Source organism: Lytechinus variegatus, chromosome 13, assembly GCF_018143015.1.
Source record: "Lytechinus variegatus isolate NC3 chromosome 13, Lvar_3.0, whole genome shotgun sequence".
In the NCBI taxonomy this organism is placed as follows: domain Eukaryota; kingdom Metazoa; phylum Echinodermata; class Echinoidea; order Temnopleuroida; family Toxopneustidae; genus Lytechinus; species Lytechinus variegatus.
Window position 1 is genome coordinate 10685957 of NC_054752.1, and position 20775 is coordinate 10706731.

The 20775-nt window shown below is 38.0% G+C and overlaps 1 protein-coding gene across 2 annotated transcripts in view; it reads left to right on the forward strand.

The window, feature by feature from the left end:
* Window positions 1-20775, forward strand: part of LOC121426256 (transformation/transcription domain-associated protein-like) — a 77526-nt gene that overhangs the window by 27110 nt on the left and 29641 nt on the right. The window contains exons 28-47 of one of the 2 annotated variants that reach the window (XM_041622490.1): window positions 1399-1551; window positions 2341-2525; window positions 3816-3969; window positions 4590-4771; window positions 6981-7176; window positions 7814-7915; window positions 8363-8608; window positions 9331-9411; window positions 10648-10786; window positions 11394-11487; window positions 12242-12411; window positions 12926-13101; window positions 14206-14348; window positions 16154-16256; window positions 16600-16710; window positions 17251-17427; window positions 18011-18154; window positions 18695-18814; window positions 19186-19329; window positions 20374-20523. In XM_041622490.1, the coding sequence (XP_041478424.1) occupies window positions 1399-1551; window positions 2341-2525; window positions 3816-3969; window positions 4590-4771; window positions 6981-7176; window positions 7814-7915; window positions 8363-8608; window positions 9331-9411; window positions 10648-10786; window positions 11394-11487; window positions 12242-12411; window positions 12926-13101; window positions 14206-14348; window positions 16154-16256; window positions 16600-16710; window positions 17251-17427; window positions 18011-18154; window positions 18695-18814; window positions 19186-19329; window positions 20374-20523 (2970 nt within the window). The remainder of the gene's footprint in view (window positions 1-1398; window positions 1552-2340; window positions 2526-3815; window positions 3970-4589; window positions 4772-6980; window positions 7177-7813; window positions 7916-8362; window positions 8609-9330; window positions 9412-10647; window positions 10787-11393; window positions 11488-12241; window positions 12412-12925; window positions 13102-14205; window positions 14349-16153; window positions 16257-16599; window positions 16711-17250; window positions 17428-18010; window positions 18155-18694; window positions 18815-19185; window positions 19330-20373; window positions 20524-20775) is intronic. The other variant, XM_041622491.1, reaches the window with a different exon arrangement.

The following is a 20775-nucleotide window of genomic DNA, read 5'->3' on the forward strand; positions in this document are numbered from 1 at the left end:
ATTCATCCCAACTCCCGCCCTTACGATTACCATCCTTATCCTCCCGAAATTACGATTTTTTTGCATTGATCAAATTGGATTGGAAGTACATGTATCGTCTGCTAGCTTTAGCATGTATTAACTCCATTACGTTCGCTGCTACTAAATTCTGTGTGAAAGGTAGACAAATAAGGAGCAGCGAAAAGCTGGTGCATGTGATATGCCCAACGGGAATCCACTGTGCACCAGGCCGGTAGGCCCGGCTAGCTTCGCGAGGCGTGTGCGCTCGCGGCCACTGGATTTGTCGAGTCGTGCGGTGGAATACCGGTGTGTGATTTCGGCGTATTAATGGGTTGATATTGACACGAAATGGCGGAAAATCAACAAAAGAAGACCAAGAAATGGTCTCAGAAGTATAAGACTGAATACAGTCTCCAGTACCTGTGTGTTCGGAAGTCGGAAAGAGGAATTTACCATGCATTTTGCGCAATTTGCAGCGTGGACATTTCAGTTGAGCAGGGAGGTCGTGATGATAATTCGGAAGCAACTAACGGCATAGGCCTACGGACATTGCAAAGACAAGATCTTCGAGCTCCACTAGTACCCTGTTGTCTTTATTTCACCAAGCAAGGGACCAGCGCTGAGCTTTTCTTTACTGGATTTATAGTGGAACATAACCTGCCTATAGCCGATAGTGATAATTCCTCCTTATTAGTTGAACAGGTACTTCTTTTTTTACTTTGTCCCCTCATTTTTTTTACATGTAAAAATGCATATTTGATATTTTTTATGTTAAAAAAGTGGGAACAATGTTTATTTCAAAACATGTGAAATGCCCCAAAATAAGGGTCAGATTGCACCAGAGAGCATCTAGAAACCCAGAGCTTCCAGGGCCCTGGACCCCGGCCGCAAGGGTCGAGCGCTCCGTGCTCGAGATGTGCGCATGTAGCGCACATAATTTGGTGGCGGTTGCAAATCCTCCCTAATTCTGATTTCCAAAAGTTGGCATCTCTGTAATTCTACTATGCTTTTTAGAACTACATTTTCTACATTTATTTATTTACATTTATGTTTATATAAAAATTCATATTTACATTTATTTCATTCTCAATAAAAAAATACACATTATACGAGATACAAGGAATTATTTATGAGCAAGAGTAAAAATGAAAGTGATTTTGGGGAACTGCCTAAATAGAGCCAAGAGGCCATTTACATGTGCGTGCATTCATTCATTCCTTCATTCATCAATCCATCCACCCATCCATCCGTTTGTCCGTCAGTCCACCCGTCTGTCCATCCATCCATTTATCCATCCTAGATGCCATCCATCCATCGACCCAACCACCAACCCATCCATCCATTCATCCATCCATCCATTCATGCATTCATTGCAATATTCTTTTTTCATGACTTCAGGGCTACAGCGTTGAGCAGAAGAGACACATCTTCTTCAAGTTTGTAGAGCTGTTCCATGATAAGGGCTTCCCCCAGGAGTTGAAGGCCAAGGCTCTTCAGTACGTCATCATCCCCATGTTTGCTGCTTCCTTTGATAAAGGAGAAGGAGATAGTGTAAGTATTATTAGTTGTAATAATAATAATAATAAAAGAGAAGGTGCTGAGGCTGAGAAAGCTCACACCATATGCAACACGTGTCTTGGGAGTCTTGAGAAGTTGCTGTTGTGATGATCTTAGGCTACAAGCTGGTGTATAAGGCATGACAATGTCTTGTAGAAATCAGTAAACACCGATTTTAAGAGAAAATCTGTAAAACAAAAAATAATTGTCACTATATTGTAGTGAATACTGGTACAGTTAAAAAAAAGAACTTTGTGAAATCTTGAAATCTTAGCTGAAAACGATCACATTGAAGATCACCAACACAGATAAGCACGTGTGGGACAATTTATTATTATTATTATTATTGCTTGGAAAAAGACCTGACATGATCGAATATCAGGCTTTTTTTGCTAGTTTCTTGGCAATTACACATTTAACCTTGAAAATCCTTTGGCACTTTTTTTTATACATACAGACACTTGGTTGGTCATGTGATTAGATTCTGTACGAACTCATTTTGAAATCATTACCACAGTTGGCATGTGTCCTTTTAAATCCATTGGTTAAGAATTTTATTCTCTATTTTTTTTTAGTCGATAGGCAAACCTCCAACCCTGGTCAGGATAGCCCTGATAACCTTGTGAGTGTCTTCATTGGTAAGGTCATTTACCCTGTCTTTGTTTTCCTTTTTTTTTCAGTTGATAGGCGGGCCACCTAACCCTGTTCAGGATAGCCCTGATGACCTGGTGGGTCTGTTCATTCGTGAGGTCATTGACCTTTGCTTTGTTTTCTTTTTTTCAGTTGATAGGCGGACCACCTAACCCTGGTCAGGATAGCCCTGATAACCTTGTGAGTGTCTTCATCAGTAAGGTCATTGACCCCGAGAACCCGTACGGAACGTCGGACTCCGTGAGGATCCTCCTGCTTCAGTTTGCTGCGCTCCTGGTCGAGAGAGCCGCTCCCCACATCCATGATGCTGCTGACAAGTAAGGCATTGTTTGTAGACTTTGTTCATTGTGTCACAGTTGAATATTGCTCAATGAGAAAACCTTTACAATCAAGGTCTGTTGACATCATAAAGTTGTAGATTTGGTGTATGTTGATGTGAACTTAATTTTTTGGAAAAAAATGAGATCTAACTAAAAATTGAGCACGAAGATTGTTAAAGTGATTGGCTAACATTGGTTTGACTTTTAAAAAAATCTGAGCTAGAAGGTCCCACTTGTCACCTGTGTCTGTTATATGTTACAAAAATGAAGCCCAGAAAAAATTGTTACAAAAATGAAGCCCAGAGAAAATAACTATTAAGTGCTTCAAAAATTGAAATATAAAGTGACCGGAAACGCCATCTTAATTTAATCCCATACACTTATGTGTACTATTTAGGTGTCTATAAGATGCCTATTTACAAAATCGGGGTTTGCCTTGTAGTTTTAGCTTTTCATTCTCAATAATGGTTGTTTTCAGGGTTTATTAGTTCTAATACATGCACTTGTACACATGTTTCATCTTGGTTTGAGAATTTTTTTAAATTGGCTGCTCACAAAGTTAAACAATACCTTTAACACAGATGAAAATATTTGGACTATGTATTATGACTATTTTGCTACTTTTTCAGCAATAATGGATTTCTGTCAGAATCATATGGCACAGTCATGTTTTTATTTATACATACAAACATTTGGGTGGTCAGTTTATGGGATATTTCTCTAACACCGTTTTGAAATCATCTTCGTCATCATTGTCGTCATCATAATCACCATCATCACAGCCATCACCACAATTATCGCCACCATCACCACCACCACCATCACCACCATCATCACTATCATCACTATCATCATAATCGTCATTATCATCATCATCACCACAATTTTCACCATCATAATCATCACCACCGTCATGATCATGATCATCACCATCATCGTCATCACCATATTCATTGTCATCTTCATCATCACCAGTATGGGATATTTCTCGAAAACCTTTTTGAAATCCTCTTCGTCATCATTCGTCCTCATCATAATCACCATCATCACAGCTATCACCACAATTATCGCCACTATCACTATCACCATCATCACCATCACCATCATCATCACTATCATCATTATCATCACCACAATTTGCACCATCATCATCATCACCACTGTCATGATCATCATCATCATCGTCACCACTGTCATGATCATCATGATCATTATCATCACCACCACCTCCACCACCACTCATCATTACCATTGTTCTTGTAATCATTCTTGTTGTTTATTTTCCAGGAAACAGGGTACCAAGCTTCGTCGTCTTATGACGTTTGCCTGGCCATGCCTCATTCAGAAGAACTGTGTGGATCCCACCACCAAGTATCACGGTCATCTTCTCCTTGCTCACAACATTGCCAAGTTTGCCATCCATAAACGTATCGTCCTGCAGGTAAATTCATTTGAAAAGTATGATAGATTTAAAATGTGTCAAACATAAAAGAAAAATAGTGCCTAAATTTACATCCTGCAGTGAGAAACTTGATTGACAAGTACCAAGATGCTTCTTTTTTTTCAAATTTGCAAAACACATGTTTGGAAAGAGAGTTTCTTGAAATCTCATGCAGATATCTCAGTGAAATTATAAATTACGATCAAAAGTTGTACTCTTTGATAACTGTACAAGTAATCTAGCCTGAGAGCACAGGTTATCTTAAGTTGTTTCACGAAGAGTTAAGATGGAATTAGGGTCATGCTTAAATGTTGACATGCACATGATATGTAAGTTGAAATCTTATTGATACGTGCAGTAGTACGCCTCCTCTTAGCATGATTTAACCAGTGCTGTGTTGCCTTTCATACCACAAGCAACTTGGAAATTTATGTGTGACTCTAAGTCACACATAAATCTTTGTGAAAAACCTCCTAGTTTCCTTCAGGGCCCTGTCTCATAATACATACAATCATTCCACAATTAAGCATAGCTGTGAATCTATGGAAAATCATGTACGAACAGTTACAATCAATCATAAGTATTGAATGTGTCTCTTTATACAACGTCCCTTCCCCCAGGTGTTTCACAGTCTTCTCAAGGCCCACGCTGCCGAAGCGAGATCCGTCGTCAGACAAGCCTTGGACATCCTGACCCCTGTACTCCCCCAACGGATGGAGGATGGGAATGCCATGCTCACACACTGGACCAAGAAGATCATTGTTGAAGAGGGTTACACGATTGCCCAGCTCGTTCATATGCTGTAAGTTTACTCCTTTTATTTTTGTCGTTAAATGACAGTGCCTTTTGCATAGTAATAATAATAATGATAATAATACTACTACTGCTGCTACTACTACTACTACTACTACTACTACTACTACTACTACTACTACTACTACTACTACTACTACTACTACTACTACTACTACTACTACTACTACTACTACTACTACTACTACTACTACTACTACTACTACTACTACTACTACTACTACTACTACTACTACTACTACTACTACTACTACTACTACTACTACTACTACTACTACTACTACTACTACTACTACTACTACTACTACTACTACTACTACTACTACTACTACTACTACTACTACTACTACTACTACTACTACTACTACTACTACTACTACTACTACTACTACTACTACTACTACTACTACTACTACTACTACTACTACTACTACTACTACTACTACTACTACTACTACTACTACTACTACTACTACTACTACTACTACTACTACTACTACTACTACTACTACTACTACTACTACTACTACTACTACTACTACTACTACTACTACTACTACTACTACTACTACTACTACTACTACTACTACTACTACTACTACTACTACTACTACTACTACTACTACTACTACTACTACTACTACTACTACTACTACTACTACTAATGCTACTACTACTATAATAATAATAATGATACTGAAAATGAAAGCAATAATAATAATGAAAATGATAATAATAATAATGATGATAATAATAATAACAATAATCATAATAATGATAATAATTACAATATTAATAATAATAATAATAGAGACATTTATAATGTGCAAAAGCAAATTCACCGTATTAAGGCTGCTCAAGGCACAGAAGTTACCATGGTAACAATGCTCAGCGTCCAATCAAGATCAGGGATTCTGTGGTAGTTACCATTGGATGGCAAATTACTATAAAAATAACATGCAACAGGCCCCTGATTAGTTCTGCTTGCAAATTTGAATCATGGAGGAAACTGTCTCCAAATGTTTTTGAAAGGCTGTCTATGATACACTTATGAAATGGTGTTTGCCATAAAGCATTGGAATCGCAAAAGTGATATCAAATCAACTCAGTTATTCTGAAGGTCGCATGCCTTGGACACAGAGTATGTATGAAATTACAGACAGTTTCAGCTCATATGATATATGTTTAAAGGACAAGTCCACCCCAACAAACATTACATTTGAATAAAAAGAGAAAAATTCAACAAGCATAACACTGAAAATTTCATCAAAATCGGATGTAAAATAAGAAAGTTATGGCATTTTAAAGTTTCGCTTATTTTCAACAAAATAGTTATATGAACGAGCCAGTTACATCCAAATGAGAGAGTTGATGACATCACTCACTATTTCTTTTGTATTTTATTATATGAAATATGAAATATTTTTATTTTCTCGTCATTGTCATGTGAAATGAAGTTTCATTCCTCCCTGAACACGTGGAATTCCATTATTTTAACATTTTGTGCTTCAGGTAAGGAGGTCCTAATCGTCAAATTCGTAAAAATTGAAATATTGTATAATTCAAACAATAAAAAACAAAAGAAATAGTGAGTGAGTGACATCATCGACTCTCTCATTTGGATGTAACTGGCTCGTTCATATAACTATTTTGTTGAAAATAAGCGAAACTTTGAAATGTCATAACTTTCTTATTGTACCTTTAATGCGATGGCATTTGAAGAGCATACGTGTACACTTGAGACCAATCATTTTATCATGACATTCATCCTAAATTTCATATAAAGAATAATAATAAGAAGAATAGGCATTTATATGGTGCCATCTATTTCGATATACTCTATTCTATTCTGAGGCGCACAAGAAAAAGAAAGAATAAGAGAGCTTGGATGAGTGTCAAAGCGCCAATAACCAATACTTTTAGAAGAGATTAGACTTCAGTTTAGATTTGAAAGTCTCCAGTGATGATGTAATTCTTAAATGATCAAGGAATAATTTTCCTGGTATCGCATCGCAATTTGCTCCACATTTTTTTTCAAAGACTGCTACGCATAATGTATTTTGTATAGCATATTTTTACATAGGACTGTACATTACTTAGTTGAGAGCTTTGCACTTATGATAAAAAATGCTATTCAAATTTGTAAAGCAAAATTATTCCCTGATGATTTGTTTTGAAAACCAAACTCTGACCTGCAGGCAACTTCTTGTGAGGCACTACAAGGTGTACTATCCCGTGCGACACCATCTGATCCAGACCATGGTCTACTCCATCCAGCGGCTTGGTAACACTCCCAACGCTACTCTAGAACACAGGAAGCTGGTGGTGGAGCTGGTCGAGGTTATCATCAAATGGGAGGTACAAAGGATCAGAGAAGATGAAGGGACCGCTGAGGTAAGAACTCTTCTTAAACTCCCTGCCGTTATGTTAGTTATGCTGTCTTTCAGGTCTTCTGTATATTTCTCTTTTAGTGCTTAATTTTTCTTTTTGCATCCAGTAAAATAAGCTAAGTGTGATGCATTCTTGTTTAGTAATCGCTTTGGCGTAGAAAAAGCAATTACTTCCTCAATTTTCAACCAATGTGAGACTTGACACACACTATCATTCTCTAGTTGTTATGATAAATATGCAACAAGAAAGTGGGATTATCGCACAGAATGAGGATAGTATCATTAGCCTTTTGGGCGATACAGCATGGCAAGAGGATGCATCTTCTTGGTCAGTCGTGGAGTGAAGAAATGTTTGAATTGTTTTTTATGGAGCGGATGTTGCCTTGTTACTGTAATGACATTTAATGGCAATAAAAGCAGTCAAAAATGCAAGAGATCTGATGCATAATACTCCATAATATCATAGCACCCTCCCTCAGAGGATATAGGAATACACATAAACATAGTTGTCAGAGATGTGCCAGCTGCATAGATAGGGTTACTCATATTAAAAGCTGTCATGATGATTGAGGGCTTTTAATCACCTTCAGAGACATTTTATGTTGAATGTAATTCATTATTACTGAATTGATATTTTATAGCCCACACCAGTTGAGGAGCCTGCTGTTCCCGCAGGTGTGAAAAGGACAGCTTCATCGGATCTCCCTGACCCTAAAAGAGTGAGACACACGTCTTCAGGATCGGTAAGTCTTTTTTCTGACTTCAGTAGATTACAAAGTCAAAGGATGCTTATATATGTGAGGAATGGTTATGCTGGGTCCTCAGTAACTATCAATTTATCATGAGCATCTGATTAGAACTCTCATCAGTCATTCTGAATAAATGCAGGTAGGCAGAAAAAAGAAAAATGTAAGTAATCTGTGAATCATCACCAATTTCAACACTTTTCCTGAATCCGGAAAAGAAGCCATCAGTCTCTTACCCCACATCTTTGGAACAAACTCCCTCCCATCTCTCCGAAACATCTCTTCACTTGACCTCTTCCTAAATATCTGAACACACACCTTTACAATGTATAACTGTAAACCTTAACTTGTCTTATTCAATTAACAGTGCTTTGTATCCTCTTGAAAAGGTGCTTTATTAATTCAGTTATTATTATCATTACATTGGTTTTGATTCTACTTTAGACTGTGAGGAGCATCACTTCGGAATCAAGCAAACCTATCGAGAAAGTCTACTCCGATGCCGTGGTGAACTTCTTGATCCGGCTGGCCTGTCAGGTAAATGACAGCAGCAGTACATCCACGGTTGGGTCACCCGGGGAACAGCTGTCAAGGAGATGCATGGCCCTGCTCAAGACGGCTCTTAGACCGGACGTATGGCCCAACAGTGAACTCAGACTGAACTTCCTGGATAAGCTCTTCTTGTCAGTGGTAAGGACTTGGAGTAGTGATTAGAGGAATTGGTGATGATGATGATTATGGTGATGATGAGGATGATGATGGTAATAATGAGGATAATGATAATGTCTCTATGATAAATCATTATTATATTGATAGTGGTGGTTTTAGTGATGATGACGATGATGATAATGATGGTTATGGTTGTGATAATGATGATGATGATTATGATGATGATGATTATGATGATGATGATGGTCATGATGATGATAATGATAATGGATCTGATGACAAATTATGATTATAATGATAGTGGTGGTTTTAGTGATGATGACAATGATGATAATGATGGTGATAATGCTGGTTGTGATGATGATGATGAAGGTTATGATGATGATGGTCATGATGATGATGTTGTTGATGATGATGATCATGGCTCTGATGATAAATTTGGATTTTAATGATAGTGGTGGTTTTAGTTTAGATGACGATGATGATAAGGATGGTGATGGTGATGATTTTAATGATGATAATGGTTATGGGTATGATAATGATGATGTTGATTTTGATTAAAATATTCCTGGTGATGATAATGATAATGATTGTTATTTAAATAATGATGAAGATTATTGGAAATATTTGCTGTAATGATGATGATAAGGTGATTATAGTGCTATTGTGCCAAATGCAGACCAAACCTTCTTGAACCTGTGAAAATTACCGTTTTGTATTTGTGTTTCTTTTCAAATACTCTGGCAAAGGATACCCAAGCTGTTGCAAACTACGGAAATATTTGTGCTGGTCTTGACGTCCTGAATTTCCTTCTTGGTGTTATGGTAAGCCAAAAATCTCCACATGTTGCATTGCCGAATGTAATTCATTCCAGTCCATTCTATGCTATGACATATCATACCAGCCTTGAAATGAATTGGGCAATATTTTTTATTTTCAAAATCAGGAATTACATTTAGATCCATTCTCTTTTACAAAAGTTATTAGCAGTGTTACTGTGTCACTTTCTCAGCTGTTTAAAGTATACGCTTGTTTTCCTAGAGTGATTTTGGTGGTCACCAAAAAATGAATCTGAGCTAATTGTTTATTTTTGTTGTGATACAAATCAGGGTCCAATCTTACTAACAGTTGCTATTAATCCGATCAACCATAACTATGGAAAGCCGGCGACGCCAGCATCTAAAATGCATGTGTATTCTAACCGTTTTCTAGAAAGAATAATTCAAAATTAGATTGTTTGAAGTCTTGATCTTGGGGTGTGCGATCAGGCGTAGAGCTGTTAGTTCCGTTAACAGGTGTAATCATGGATGTGTTTGCAGGGCTGCTTACCTGGCTAGCCTCCCCTGGTCTCTGGCTGGGGGTTTGCTGATCCAGTGGAGCTTTGTACATGTTGTGCAAGAACGGGTTTTGCCGTTTCGTTGGTACAGATCCAGTAGTTGTTTTTTTCTAGGCTATCCCTTCTGAGATTTTCGTAGGTCGTAAGACATTCTACCCGATATAAGATAAGAAACATTATGTATTTGTCCTTTGTGGGTTATCTTGCATATAACTGCAATTTTGACCTCGAAAAGATGTGAAAATCAGGAGAGACTAATAATTTGTTTTTCTTGTTACGAGAGCGCCATCTATGATGTGCACTCGTACATCCATCGTTGTCTTGACAATTCGGCATGCTCCTCTTTGTTTACAAATGACATTGCACAAGTTTCCTGTCGGAAAAATTATGACGATGGTGGATTTTCATGAAGTCGAGGTGGGTTATATCAATCACAACTCTCTGTAAGACTTCATGTCATAAAGTGTATATTTTCATTGTAATTTCATTGTATACTGTATTTTTTTAATATACTATTTTATCATTATTACACTATTGTTTTATGCTATACATGTTCAATTGTAATACCTTTGTAAATACATACATTTCAGCTTTTTTAGCTGCAGTATGTGTATGATTGTTTTACTGGAAATAAACCATGAAATGAATGAATGAATGAATGAATGTTACTGAGCACTGGCATCAATTCCTCTCTGACCTTGATTGTTTTGTCTTTGTTTTCTAGGACAAGCCGACAATCCTGTCGAGTTTCAAGCCTCTCCAGCGAGGGATCGCGGCCTGCATGACCTGCCCGAGCACCAAGGTCATACGATCGGTCCATGCCTTGCTTGTCAAACTCATGAGTACTTTCCCAACAGAGTCAAGTAAGCTTTACACACATATATGCATTTAACCTACCAACTGGGGACGGGTTTCAGGGTGGGAAGTCACAAAGCCATTGGATGAAATGTTTTCCATTTATATGTGACTTGGATTATGGCCATGGCCAAGGCCTGCAAGATGTGTGCTCAAGTCTTATTTATATCTGCCATTGCAATGGCCATGATATACCTTCCTACCCAAAATATTTACTTATCACACTCAAAATTAGCACTGTATGGCCCTATGAAGGTTTCTGTCAATAATGTCATGTTTGATGTGGTGAACTTTGCATGCTCTCTGAAATCAATAATGTGTATTGTCCGGGTGAATACTCACAGAGAAATTGACTATGTTAATTATTTCTTCATTTATCAACAATATTTTACCACTTCTGATATTCCCACTCAAGTTCAAATCTATTAGTACAATTGCTAACTTATCTTTTAGACATATTTAGTGCTACTATTACATAAAAGTCAAAATAAGTTATTTCCATGACATGTATTTTTATAAATTTTTTTATGAGTTATGTTCAAGTTTGGCTTCGTATCCTCTTGTAAAAAGAGCTACATAAATTCAACTATTTTTATTATTCATTTGTATTTTCAGGTACATCCAATGTGGCTTCTAAGTATGAAGAACTTGACAGTCTGTATGCAAGCGTTGGCAAGGTCATCTACGAAGGTCTTACTGCCTATGAAAAGTAAGTCATTTTACGTTTTGACATTTTTAAATCTTTTTAAAGTTTCGACGCAAATAACAACTTAGTTTTTGAGTTCTATATAAAAAAGTGTTTATACTTATTATCTTGCCAAGATATGTTACAAATGCTCTAGCTTGTAGGAGCTTTAGGAGATCAGGGATATTGTATGGGAGCAAAATGCAAATTTGTGGGGATTTTGAGAAGGTCTGGAAAGGTGAAAGCGATGTGTGAAGCCAATGGACAGGAAGAAGACTGAGGTTTTGATGCAGATATTGAATTTGAAAGAGACAGTGGATCAGATGGAAAAGGCGAATCAAATACGTTGGTATGGTCATGTAGTGAGGAGGGAAATGATCATGTTTTGAGAAGGGTGTTTGAGTTTGAGGTGGCTGGTCAGAGGGGAAGGGGGAGACTGAAGAAGTCATGGAAGAAGCAAGTGATTGACTAGTCCCAAATCTCGTGAACACCGTTTTTCACCCAACTTCTGTTACTCCAGGGCTACCAACGGATCACAGACATCCAGTCTCTTTGGAACCTTGATGATCTTGAAGGCTGCCTGTACCAATAACATCAGCTATATCGATCACTTGATCATGATTTTCATTTTAAAATTCTTTTACTCCAGGGCAACCAACGGATCACAGACATCCAGTCTCTTTGGAACCTTGATGATCTTGAAGGCTGCCTGTACCAATAACATCAGCTATATCGATCACTTGATCATGATTTTCATTTTAAATTTCTTTTACTCCAGGGCTACCAACGGATCACCGACATCCAGTCTCTTTGGAACCTTGATGATCTTGAAGGCTGCTTGTACCAATAACATCAGCTACATCGATCGCTTGATCACCGTCTTCATGAGAGCACTGCAGAAGATGGCCAAGGAGCATCTCAGTCCAAGCAGCAATGATGCTACTTCATGTAAGACTTAATTTAATCTGATTCATTTTTTATCTGTCTACATCTCTAAGACTTTAGTAAAAGACCAAGAATGCAACTTATGTTGAAAGATCAGTTAGCATACTTATCAAACAAAAATTAAGTGATTCTTCAATCTGTTGTCTTCCACTGATCCTGTGTGAAAGTTTTACAATTTCCTATGATATAAAGTGCCCTCTCTTGGTAATATAAATTTTTTCAATTTAAAAATCCCCTTGGAACATTAATTCATCTTAGATATTTAATAATTGCACATCAGAAACAATGTAGTATTAAAAATTCAAGGGGATTATATTAAAATATACCACATTCAATCAGCATTCTGTTTTCTGATAGATTTCTCTGTAAAACTGGTAAACTTTTGTGACAGTTGTATTCAAATGAATGCTTGAGATTTATGAGATGCCATATACTAGAATTATATTATTTAGAAAGTTCAGTCAGCAATTATGATTTTTTACTAGTATAATTTTGTAATTTCATATTTTTTTAACAGTGGCATCTGAGCTTCTGATCATCAGCTTGGATCTGGTGAAGAATCGGGTTGGCGTGATGAGCACCGATATGAGACGTAACTTTGTTCAGGTCCTGACGTCTGTGATTGAGAAGTCCCCAGATGCCAAGGTTCTGAAGACGATAGTCAAGATGGTGGAGGAATGGGTCAAGGCAAAGGTGAGTACAAACTGCCTTGTCTCTCTAAGACATTATTATGTTTAGCAGTAGTAGTATCATTATCAGTGCCTGGGAGGCAAAAAGCGAACTGAATCAATATTGCCTACAGGTCTCTCCTCCTTGAATAATTGATTGACACAGAAAATCACATGTGGGACAGTGTATGATTATAATAATGATAGTAATAATAATATTTGGCATTCATATAGCACTTTATTAATGTACGACTGTTAAAAGCGCTTCACAATTATTATTTCCCGGTCAGTGGATTCATAGCATTTCAAGCAGCCTGTTTAGGCACACACTTGCCAAACCAACCACTATGACGGTTGTTTCCTACCAGTACTCAATTAGCACCTGGGTGAGAGTGGCAAAGTGTGGATTGACGCCTTGCCAAAGGGCGCTAGGCCATGGTGGGATTCGAACACACGACCCTCTGATTACAAGGCGAGAGTCAGAACCGCTACACCACAGCGCTTCCAATTATTAATCGGATTGACCTTACACCTTGCAGGAAAGCTTATTTTGCTCACTTTTCAGAATTAAAGGTAAATGCCAGTTTTGGTAGCGATATCAAAATGAGTTCGTACAGAATCCAATGAAATGACCACCAAAGTGTCTGTTTGTATAAATAAAGAATATGTGCCAAAGAATTCTTGAAGAAATTGTGTAATTGCTGAGAAATTAGCAAATAGGCACAAGATTTGGGTCAAGTGTCGGGCACGACATTCAAAGCAATAATAATACACTGTCCCACGTGTGCTTATCTGTGTTCGTGGTCTTCAGTGTGAATATCTTTCAGCGTAGATTTCAAGATTTCACAAAGTTCAGTTTATGTAACTGTACCTAGATCTAGATCCTCGATGATATTCTGACAATTAAGCATGGTTTTACAGACTTTCTCATGAAATCAGTGTTTACTGCAACTACTGGCATTTCTCTTTAAACATTTGTACCAGAATCATTGGGCGCATGTTATGGATTCCCCTTTAAACATGCAAGCACTTAGGTGGATTCTGATGGTACTTAGTTTGAGATCTTTACCATCACTGGCATCAGTGTTTTACTTTTATGATGTATATTCAAATAACTATATTTCTTCAGACCCCTCTGATGTTGAACCAGTCCCCGTCACCTAGAGAGAAGACCATACTTCTCGTGAAGCTCATGCAGTATGTAGAGAAGCGCTTCCCAGATGAATCGGAACTCAATGCACAGTTCCTGGAATTGGTCAATTGGGTCTATAGGTAAGCAAAGGACTGCTATTATTCACTATGTTTACACTTGCAAAAACCTGAAATTATACGCACACCAACAATATATGTTATAATAAAGACAGCGCTGGATCAATGCGCTTACAATTACGTCACAATGGTAAAATAAATGAGACGCGCACAAATTGTCGATGCAGAATCACCTTTTTGTTTACACATAGTAAAAAAGCCGATTCTGCATCTGCTCGCAGTTCAGAACCTACTACTTTGGTGGTGCAAATTGCTGGTTCTGAACCGTGAGCCGATGCAAGTTACTCGCGTTTACACGCTATGAAAAAGCCGATGCTGCATCGGCTCGCAGTTCAGAAATGTAAACACGGTAATAGTAATAATGCAAGTTATAGAGTGCACATAAACACTGTTCAAGTGCTCAAGGTAATGTTGTCACTGTTACCCTGGTTTTAGCCAGTCTAGCCACCCTGTGGTGCACGTCAAGCATTTCAAGGAATATATACTCGAGTCGGGTATCCATTTAGTTCACCTGGGTTGAGTGTAGCACAATGTGGCTATTTTACCAGAATTGTAAGACATATATTTGTATTGATAGATTCAGAAACTTGGAACTCATTTTTTATTTTGAAAGGCTAATTTGAGCAACTTACTGCTTAAATTGGCGACATTGGATAAGCTTTAATATGGTATTGAATGGGAATTTTTAGGGTTCCCTATTTAGTTTTCAGGATTCTTTTGATCGTTTTGAAAACAAAATCGCCCTGAGCCTATGTGTACTTTTTTCCCTGTTTCTTATTTGTTAAGAAAATCTGTTAGACTTTTTCTCATATTTGTTATAATTTGAGTTTACAATTTTATCAGGTCCAAGAGAACTTATAGGGTCATGTTGCAGTTTGGGGAAACCATTTTGTCATTGTCATTTGTTAAAGTTAGGTGTAAAAAGTTATGCCCCTTCATTTAGCAGGCCTGCCAACTTCTCCGGTTTTTCAGGAGTTTCTCCGTTTTTCAGAATTTATAGCGGCCCAAAAGCGGAGAACTCCGTTTTCTTTGTATTTCTTTTTTCTTTGGGAAATGACGCACTTTCCGTCTGCCTACGGCTCTCTTTCTCTCTCTCTCTCAGAGTCCTCTCAATGTTACATTTACGTACGTACGCACGTGTGTCGGATCGTACCATAGTGTTTAGGTTTATATAAATCTATAGATCGTACCTATATACCGTGCGGAACGTTAATCAAACGCATGCACTACGCGCGCGTACGTGGAGTTCAGATTTCAATGGATAAGAACGCGTGATGGGCCTGTGCTCCGTGTGTGCATATACGAAGCGCAACAAGCCACGGCCAGCGCGCTATTTATCCGACAGCGATCGTGTGTATTGACATTGGACAGTTCGCCCGCGATCGCGAGGATTCATAGCGAATGTAACTCTATGCATACGATCGATGCAGCGCAGCGCTTGCGTGCCTCCGCTACTATACTACTCTAAGTTCTCTGATGGTACATAAATTGGCTATGGAGAGTAGAAAGAAACTATGCCATACTTGCTCAAGAGAGGTAATACATGGTGCCAAAAAAGCCACTTATGAAAGGCTCCAGAGAAAGGACAAGGCATAAAAAGCTCAAGAAGGGCTCCAGAAGGCTTGTTTTTAAGGTGAAATTTCCTAAATGTCCTCCAGCTTCGAGGGGGCTCCGTCCCCTTGCACCCCCGCCGGGGACTTCGGCTTTCCGCGCGATTCGTGGACTCCTTTTTTCCATTTTCAAATGTTGGCAGGTCTGATTTAGTACCCATTTCAATTTTAACTATTACTATGTTTTTCTTATTTCAGGGATGATTCACTAGCCGGCAGTGAACTGACCTCAAAGCTGGAACCAGCCTTCCTGTCTGGTCTCAGGTGTAGTCAGCCTCATATCAGAACAAAGTTCTTTGAGGTTTGTTACTAGATGATTTAATCTTCTCTTTGTCTTGCTATTACATGTTTGTGTCTTAAGACATTGTATATCACATTTTGGGAAGAATAAGTTTGTCTCAATCAATAGATAAGTGATGCTTGTTTGAATCTTGGGTTTTTATCTTAAAAAACTAGCCAACATGTAGTTGAATCTCCAATTTCGTTTATTATTATATTCTAGCTGGCTTCTGGCTGTTATGTAAATGAGTCTATTAGTTATTTTGACATTGATAATTCATTATTGATAAGATGCATGTAATAGTGAAACAGTTCCAAATTGACAGATGAAATTAATGGGAATCTGAATCTTTGTTTTATTGCAGGTGTTTAATTCTAGCATCAGACGTCGTTTGTTTGATCGTCTTCTATACCTGATTGATTCTCAGAACTGGGAAGCTATGGGGTCACACTATTGGCTGAAACAATGCGTAGAGGTTTGTAATTGTTAATAATATTTATTACAATCATGACCATCACCATAGTTATTTACCATGCTTCCATCATAGTCATTGTCATCATTTTCATCTTCTTCATCGTCATCACCATCATCATTTTCATATTCTTCATCATCATCATCATCATCATCAATGTCATCATTGTCATCATCATCAATATCATCACCATCACGTCATCATCGTCATCAATATCATCATGATCTTCATCATTTATTTCATTTTCACAATCATATAATCATCCATATTTTCATTCTGCCATCATCATGGACATTGTCTTCATCAACAACATCTTCTTAGACTTCCGATGTAAATATCTATTTCCACATCTCATGTAGTGTAGTCTTGTTGGCAATGTGAATATTATGCTATGGGCCATTAATTAGTTACATTCCTTTGCACATGCAGTAACATTAAATTATTCAGAAGTATCATTTTCTATGAGAATTTTCAACAAGTCAATTGATCTAAACTATAAATAAATCAATCAAATTACCAAAATTTCACTTCTTTTTCTCCTAGCTGTTGATGGCCTCCAGTGCTACCAGTACTCTCATCTCTAACATCAATACCTCGCCCCTTCCCTGTATAACTTCAGTCATCAATCTAGCCGATAGTCAGGAGAAAGCGGCCTTCATGCTCGCTGCTCACGTCAAAGAAGAACCTATGGATGTAGAGTCCGACTTTCACAAAGAAGAGGTAAGACATTATTTTTATATTTTTTGTAATGGAGGACTAGGGAAGGGGGAGGGGTAGTGTACTGATAATTGCTTGTTCGTCAGCTTTTCATATCCTATTTTCTGCACTTTTCTTATGTTTTTGAAGCACTCATATTTCGAGAAGCAGTAGTTTCTGAAGAAGATATCTCATGATCAGTTTACATAATGATGATGATGGTGGTGGTGGTGGTGATGATGATGATGATGATGGCGGTGGTTTTGGTGATGGTAGTGGTGGTGGTGGTGATGATGATGATAAACTGTTATGCACTCACGAGTTTCAAGGAATTATTTAAGTCCAAAATTACTTCACCCGGGTTGAGTGCAGCATGATGTTAATCAATTCCTTGCTGAAGAAAATTATGCCATGGCTAGGATTTGAACCCACAACCCTCTCTTTCAAAGTCCGAAGACTAATCCACTAGACCACAATGCTCCAACTGTCACATAAGTCAACTGTAGTGAAAAGATATCACTTTTATTTTGTTTGTTCTGGAGACAGTTATATATATCTATATGTAGATGGTTATTCATATGTTTTTTTTGTTCATTGTGTTGAGCAGGATGTTGAGATCGACATCGAGCTACCTCATACTGAAGGAGGCTCATCATCATCGACATCAGCTCCATCATCAGAACCAAGACAACAACTACAGCAGCTTATCAACAGGGATATCAAGTTCCTTGAAAGCCTTAGGAATGTCAAAGTCAGTCACAATGTCATTTGAATACTTAGAATACTTTTGCGTTCAGTTGCAGATTCATTAATATTATCACTTCCAAGAATATTTCAACAATTAGGTGCTAAATATCCTTGGGAATTTGAATTGTAAAGATATTTATAATAGACTAGTGATTATTGCACAGTGTTGTTGACAATTGGCCCCAAAATATCAAGAACCTTCATGAGCTATAAAGAGCCCTTAAATTGCTGCCGAGCTTGTTTTTTGCGTGTGCTGCGCCCTATATAAGGAAAGATGCAAATAACTTTACAATTTAGTGTAGCTGTGAAACTATGACAAGTCATGTACAAAATTTTACAATTGTTTGTATGGACCCCCCCTCTTCAGAAATAGGAAAAATTAAAGCAGTTCAGAAAATATTTTTGCCCATAATCTGATCAAATTTGCCTTGCTGTCAACTGCCTGACAGTCAGGTGTTGAATGTGGGAAATACACTCAAATCAAATGGCAAATCACTTGAGTGTGCATTCTAAATCTGATCAATATTTTTGTTTGATATACCAGACATTCACCTTCCTACATGCCGTATCTCAGCTGTGCCATAGTGACACAGAGCTGACTCATTCCTTCTGGGTTCATCTCTTTCCTAAAGTATGGAAGATACTCAGTGAAAAGGAGCAGACGGTAAGTATGATAATGATTTTGTTTGTGTGAACACTTAAATCATCAGTTCTTGTGTCAAAAGATATATTGTTACCTGAGTCTTAGTATCTAGACTTGCCAATATAAATAATTACAAATGTTTTCATGAGGATGAACTTCCCATTAAAACACTCGACCATGGTATATATATATATATGATAAGTTATTTCATAATTATTGTTCTCATTTTTAGTACAATATTTACAAGGTTCTGTCTTTCCAAATTACTTGAAGATTATGCTGTTTGTAGGCAGATTGTCTTGTAAAGCCCAAGATTGAAACTTTGAAACTTAATACTGATTATTTAGTCCAACAGAGAAAACTTTAATTGATATTAATCTGTATTCTTACAGACTCTTTCTCAAGAAGTGAGTCCATTCCTGTGTAGCGGTAGTCATCACTATCAGAAAGATGCTCCGAAGAGTACTATTCACACGTTTGTTGAAGCCGTATCTAGATGCAGCCCTCCTATCGTCATCAGACCTTGTGTCCTTAAGGTGAGGTCTTAGCAAAGAATGATTGAACTGGGTAAAATTATTTCCTACTCCCTCTTCCTCTTCCTCTTTCTATTCCTCCTGCTTGCCCGTCTTCTCCGTCTAGCGCTTTTCCTTCTCCTCCTCCCTCTCCTACTCTTCCTTCTACCCCCTCCCCTTCCTCCTCCTCCTTCTCCTCCTACCCACTCTCCCTTCTACCCCTCCCCTTCCTCCTCCCCCTTCTCCCCCTCCCCTTCTTCCTCCTCCTCCTCCTCCTCCTACCCACTCTCCCTCCTTCTCCCCCTTCTACCCCCTCCTCCCTCCTCCTTCTTCATCCTTCTAGCCTTGCTTGGCTTCCTGCTCCTCTCCCTTCTCCACCTTCTCCTCTTATATCCTGCTCCCCCTCCTCCCTTTTCTTTCTTTCCTCTTCTATTACCTATTGATCTTTTTCTTGTCCTCTTTCCCCCTTTCCTCTCATCCTCCACCGATGAGACGTTTTTTTGTTTCTATGTCTTCTCTCCCTCTTTTCCATCATCCTACTGTACTTGACTTGATTTGATTATTGTCCTGTCCAATAAACTGAAATTCAATGCTTGCAGGTGCCTAAGGAAAATGTAAATATAAGATTACAATCATTATTTGCATTCTTCCCCTCTTCCAGTTTCTTGGTCATTACTGAGTCGCTGTCTTTGGCATCAATGTGTTCTGATGTTAGAACTGACCACTACCACCGGTGTCTTCGAGAAAACACTGGTGGATTCGGTAGTCACCAAAGACGTAGATACGCCTCCTTTTCCTTCTCTATCTTCTTGTTTGAAAGTGAACATTAATGATGGAGATATGATAATAATCATCGTGTCTTTTATTTTTCTCCAAGTACTTCGGTATAAAGAGTCACAATATTTGATATCAGTGTATTCTTGTGTTAGAACAGACCGCTCTTAAGTGACTTCATTCGTCATCATAGACCTTGAACTGCCTGCTTATCCTTTTTTGTCTCCTGTTTAAAATTGAATATGTAATGATAAATGTAATAATCACCATCATATCTAATTCTTCCTATTCCAGTACCTTGGTAAGAGTCACAATCTTTGGCATCGCTGTATCCTGATGCTTGAACAGACCGCCATCACCAGTGGATTCAGCAGTCACCATAGACCTAGAACCACCAGTGTATATGACTTCTTTGAACCGGATAACACTGCTGCCATGCAACAGGTAATATGGATGCCAACTTTCCAAATATTGTTTAATGTGTGACCACCTTGCATTGACGGATTTCCTGTAAATAGCCGTACTAGTAATTTTTGGCTTCAACCGCAAAATTCAAGAAATATCCTTAATGCATAAAAACACTCTTCCTCCGACTACTAATAAAATATTACTTAAACCAAATACACATAAAAAGATTTTCTCTGAGACCACTTTTTCTGACTTAAAAGTTTCTGCAGATCTTGCACAATATGCACT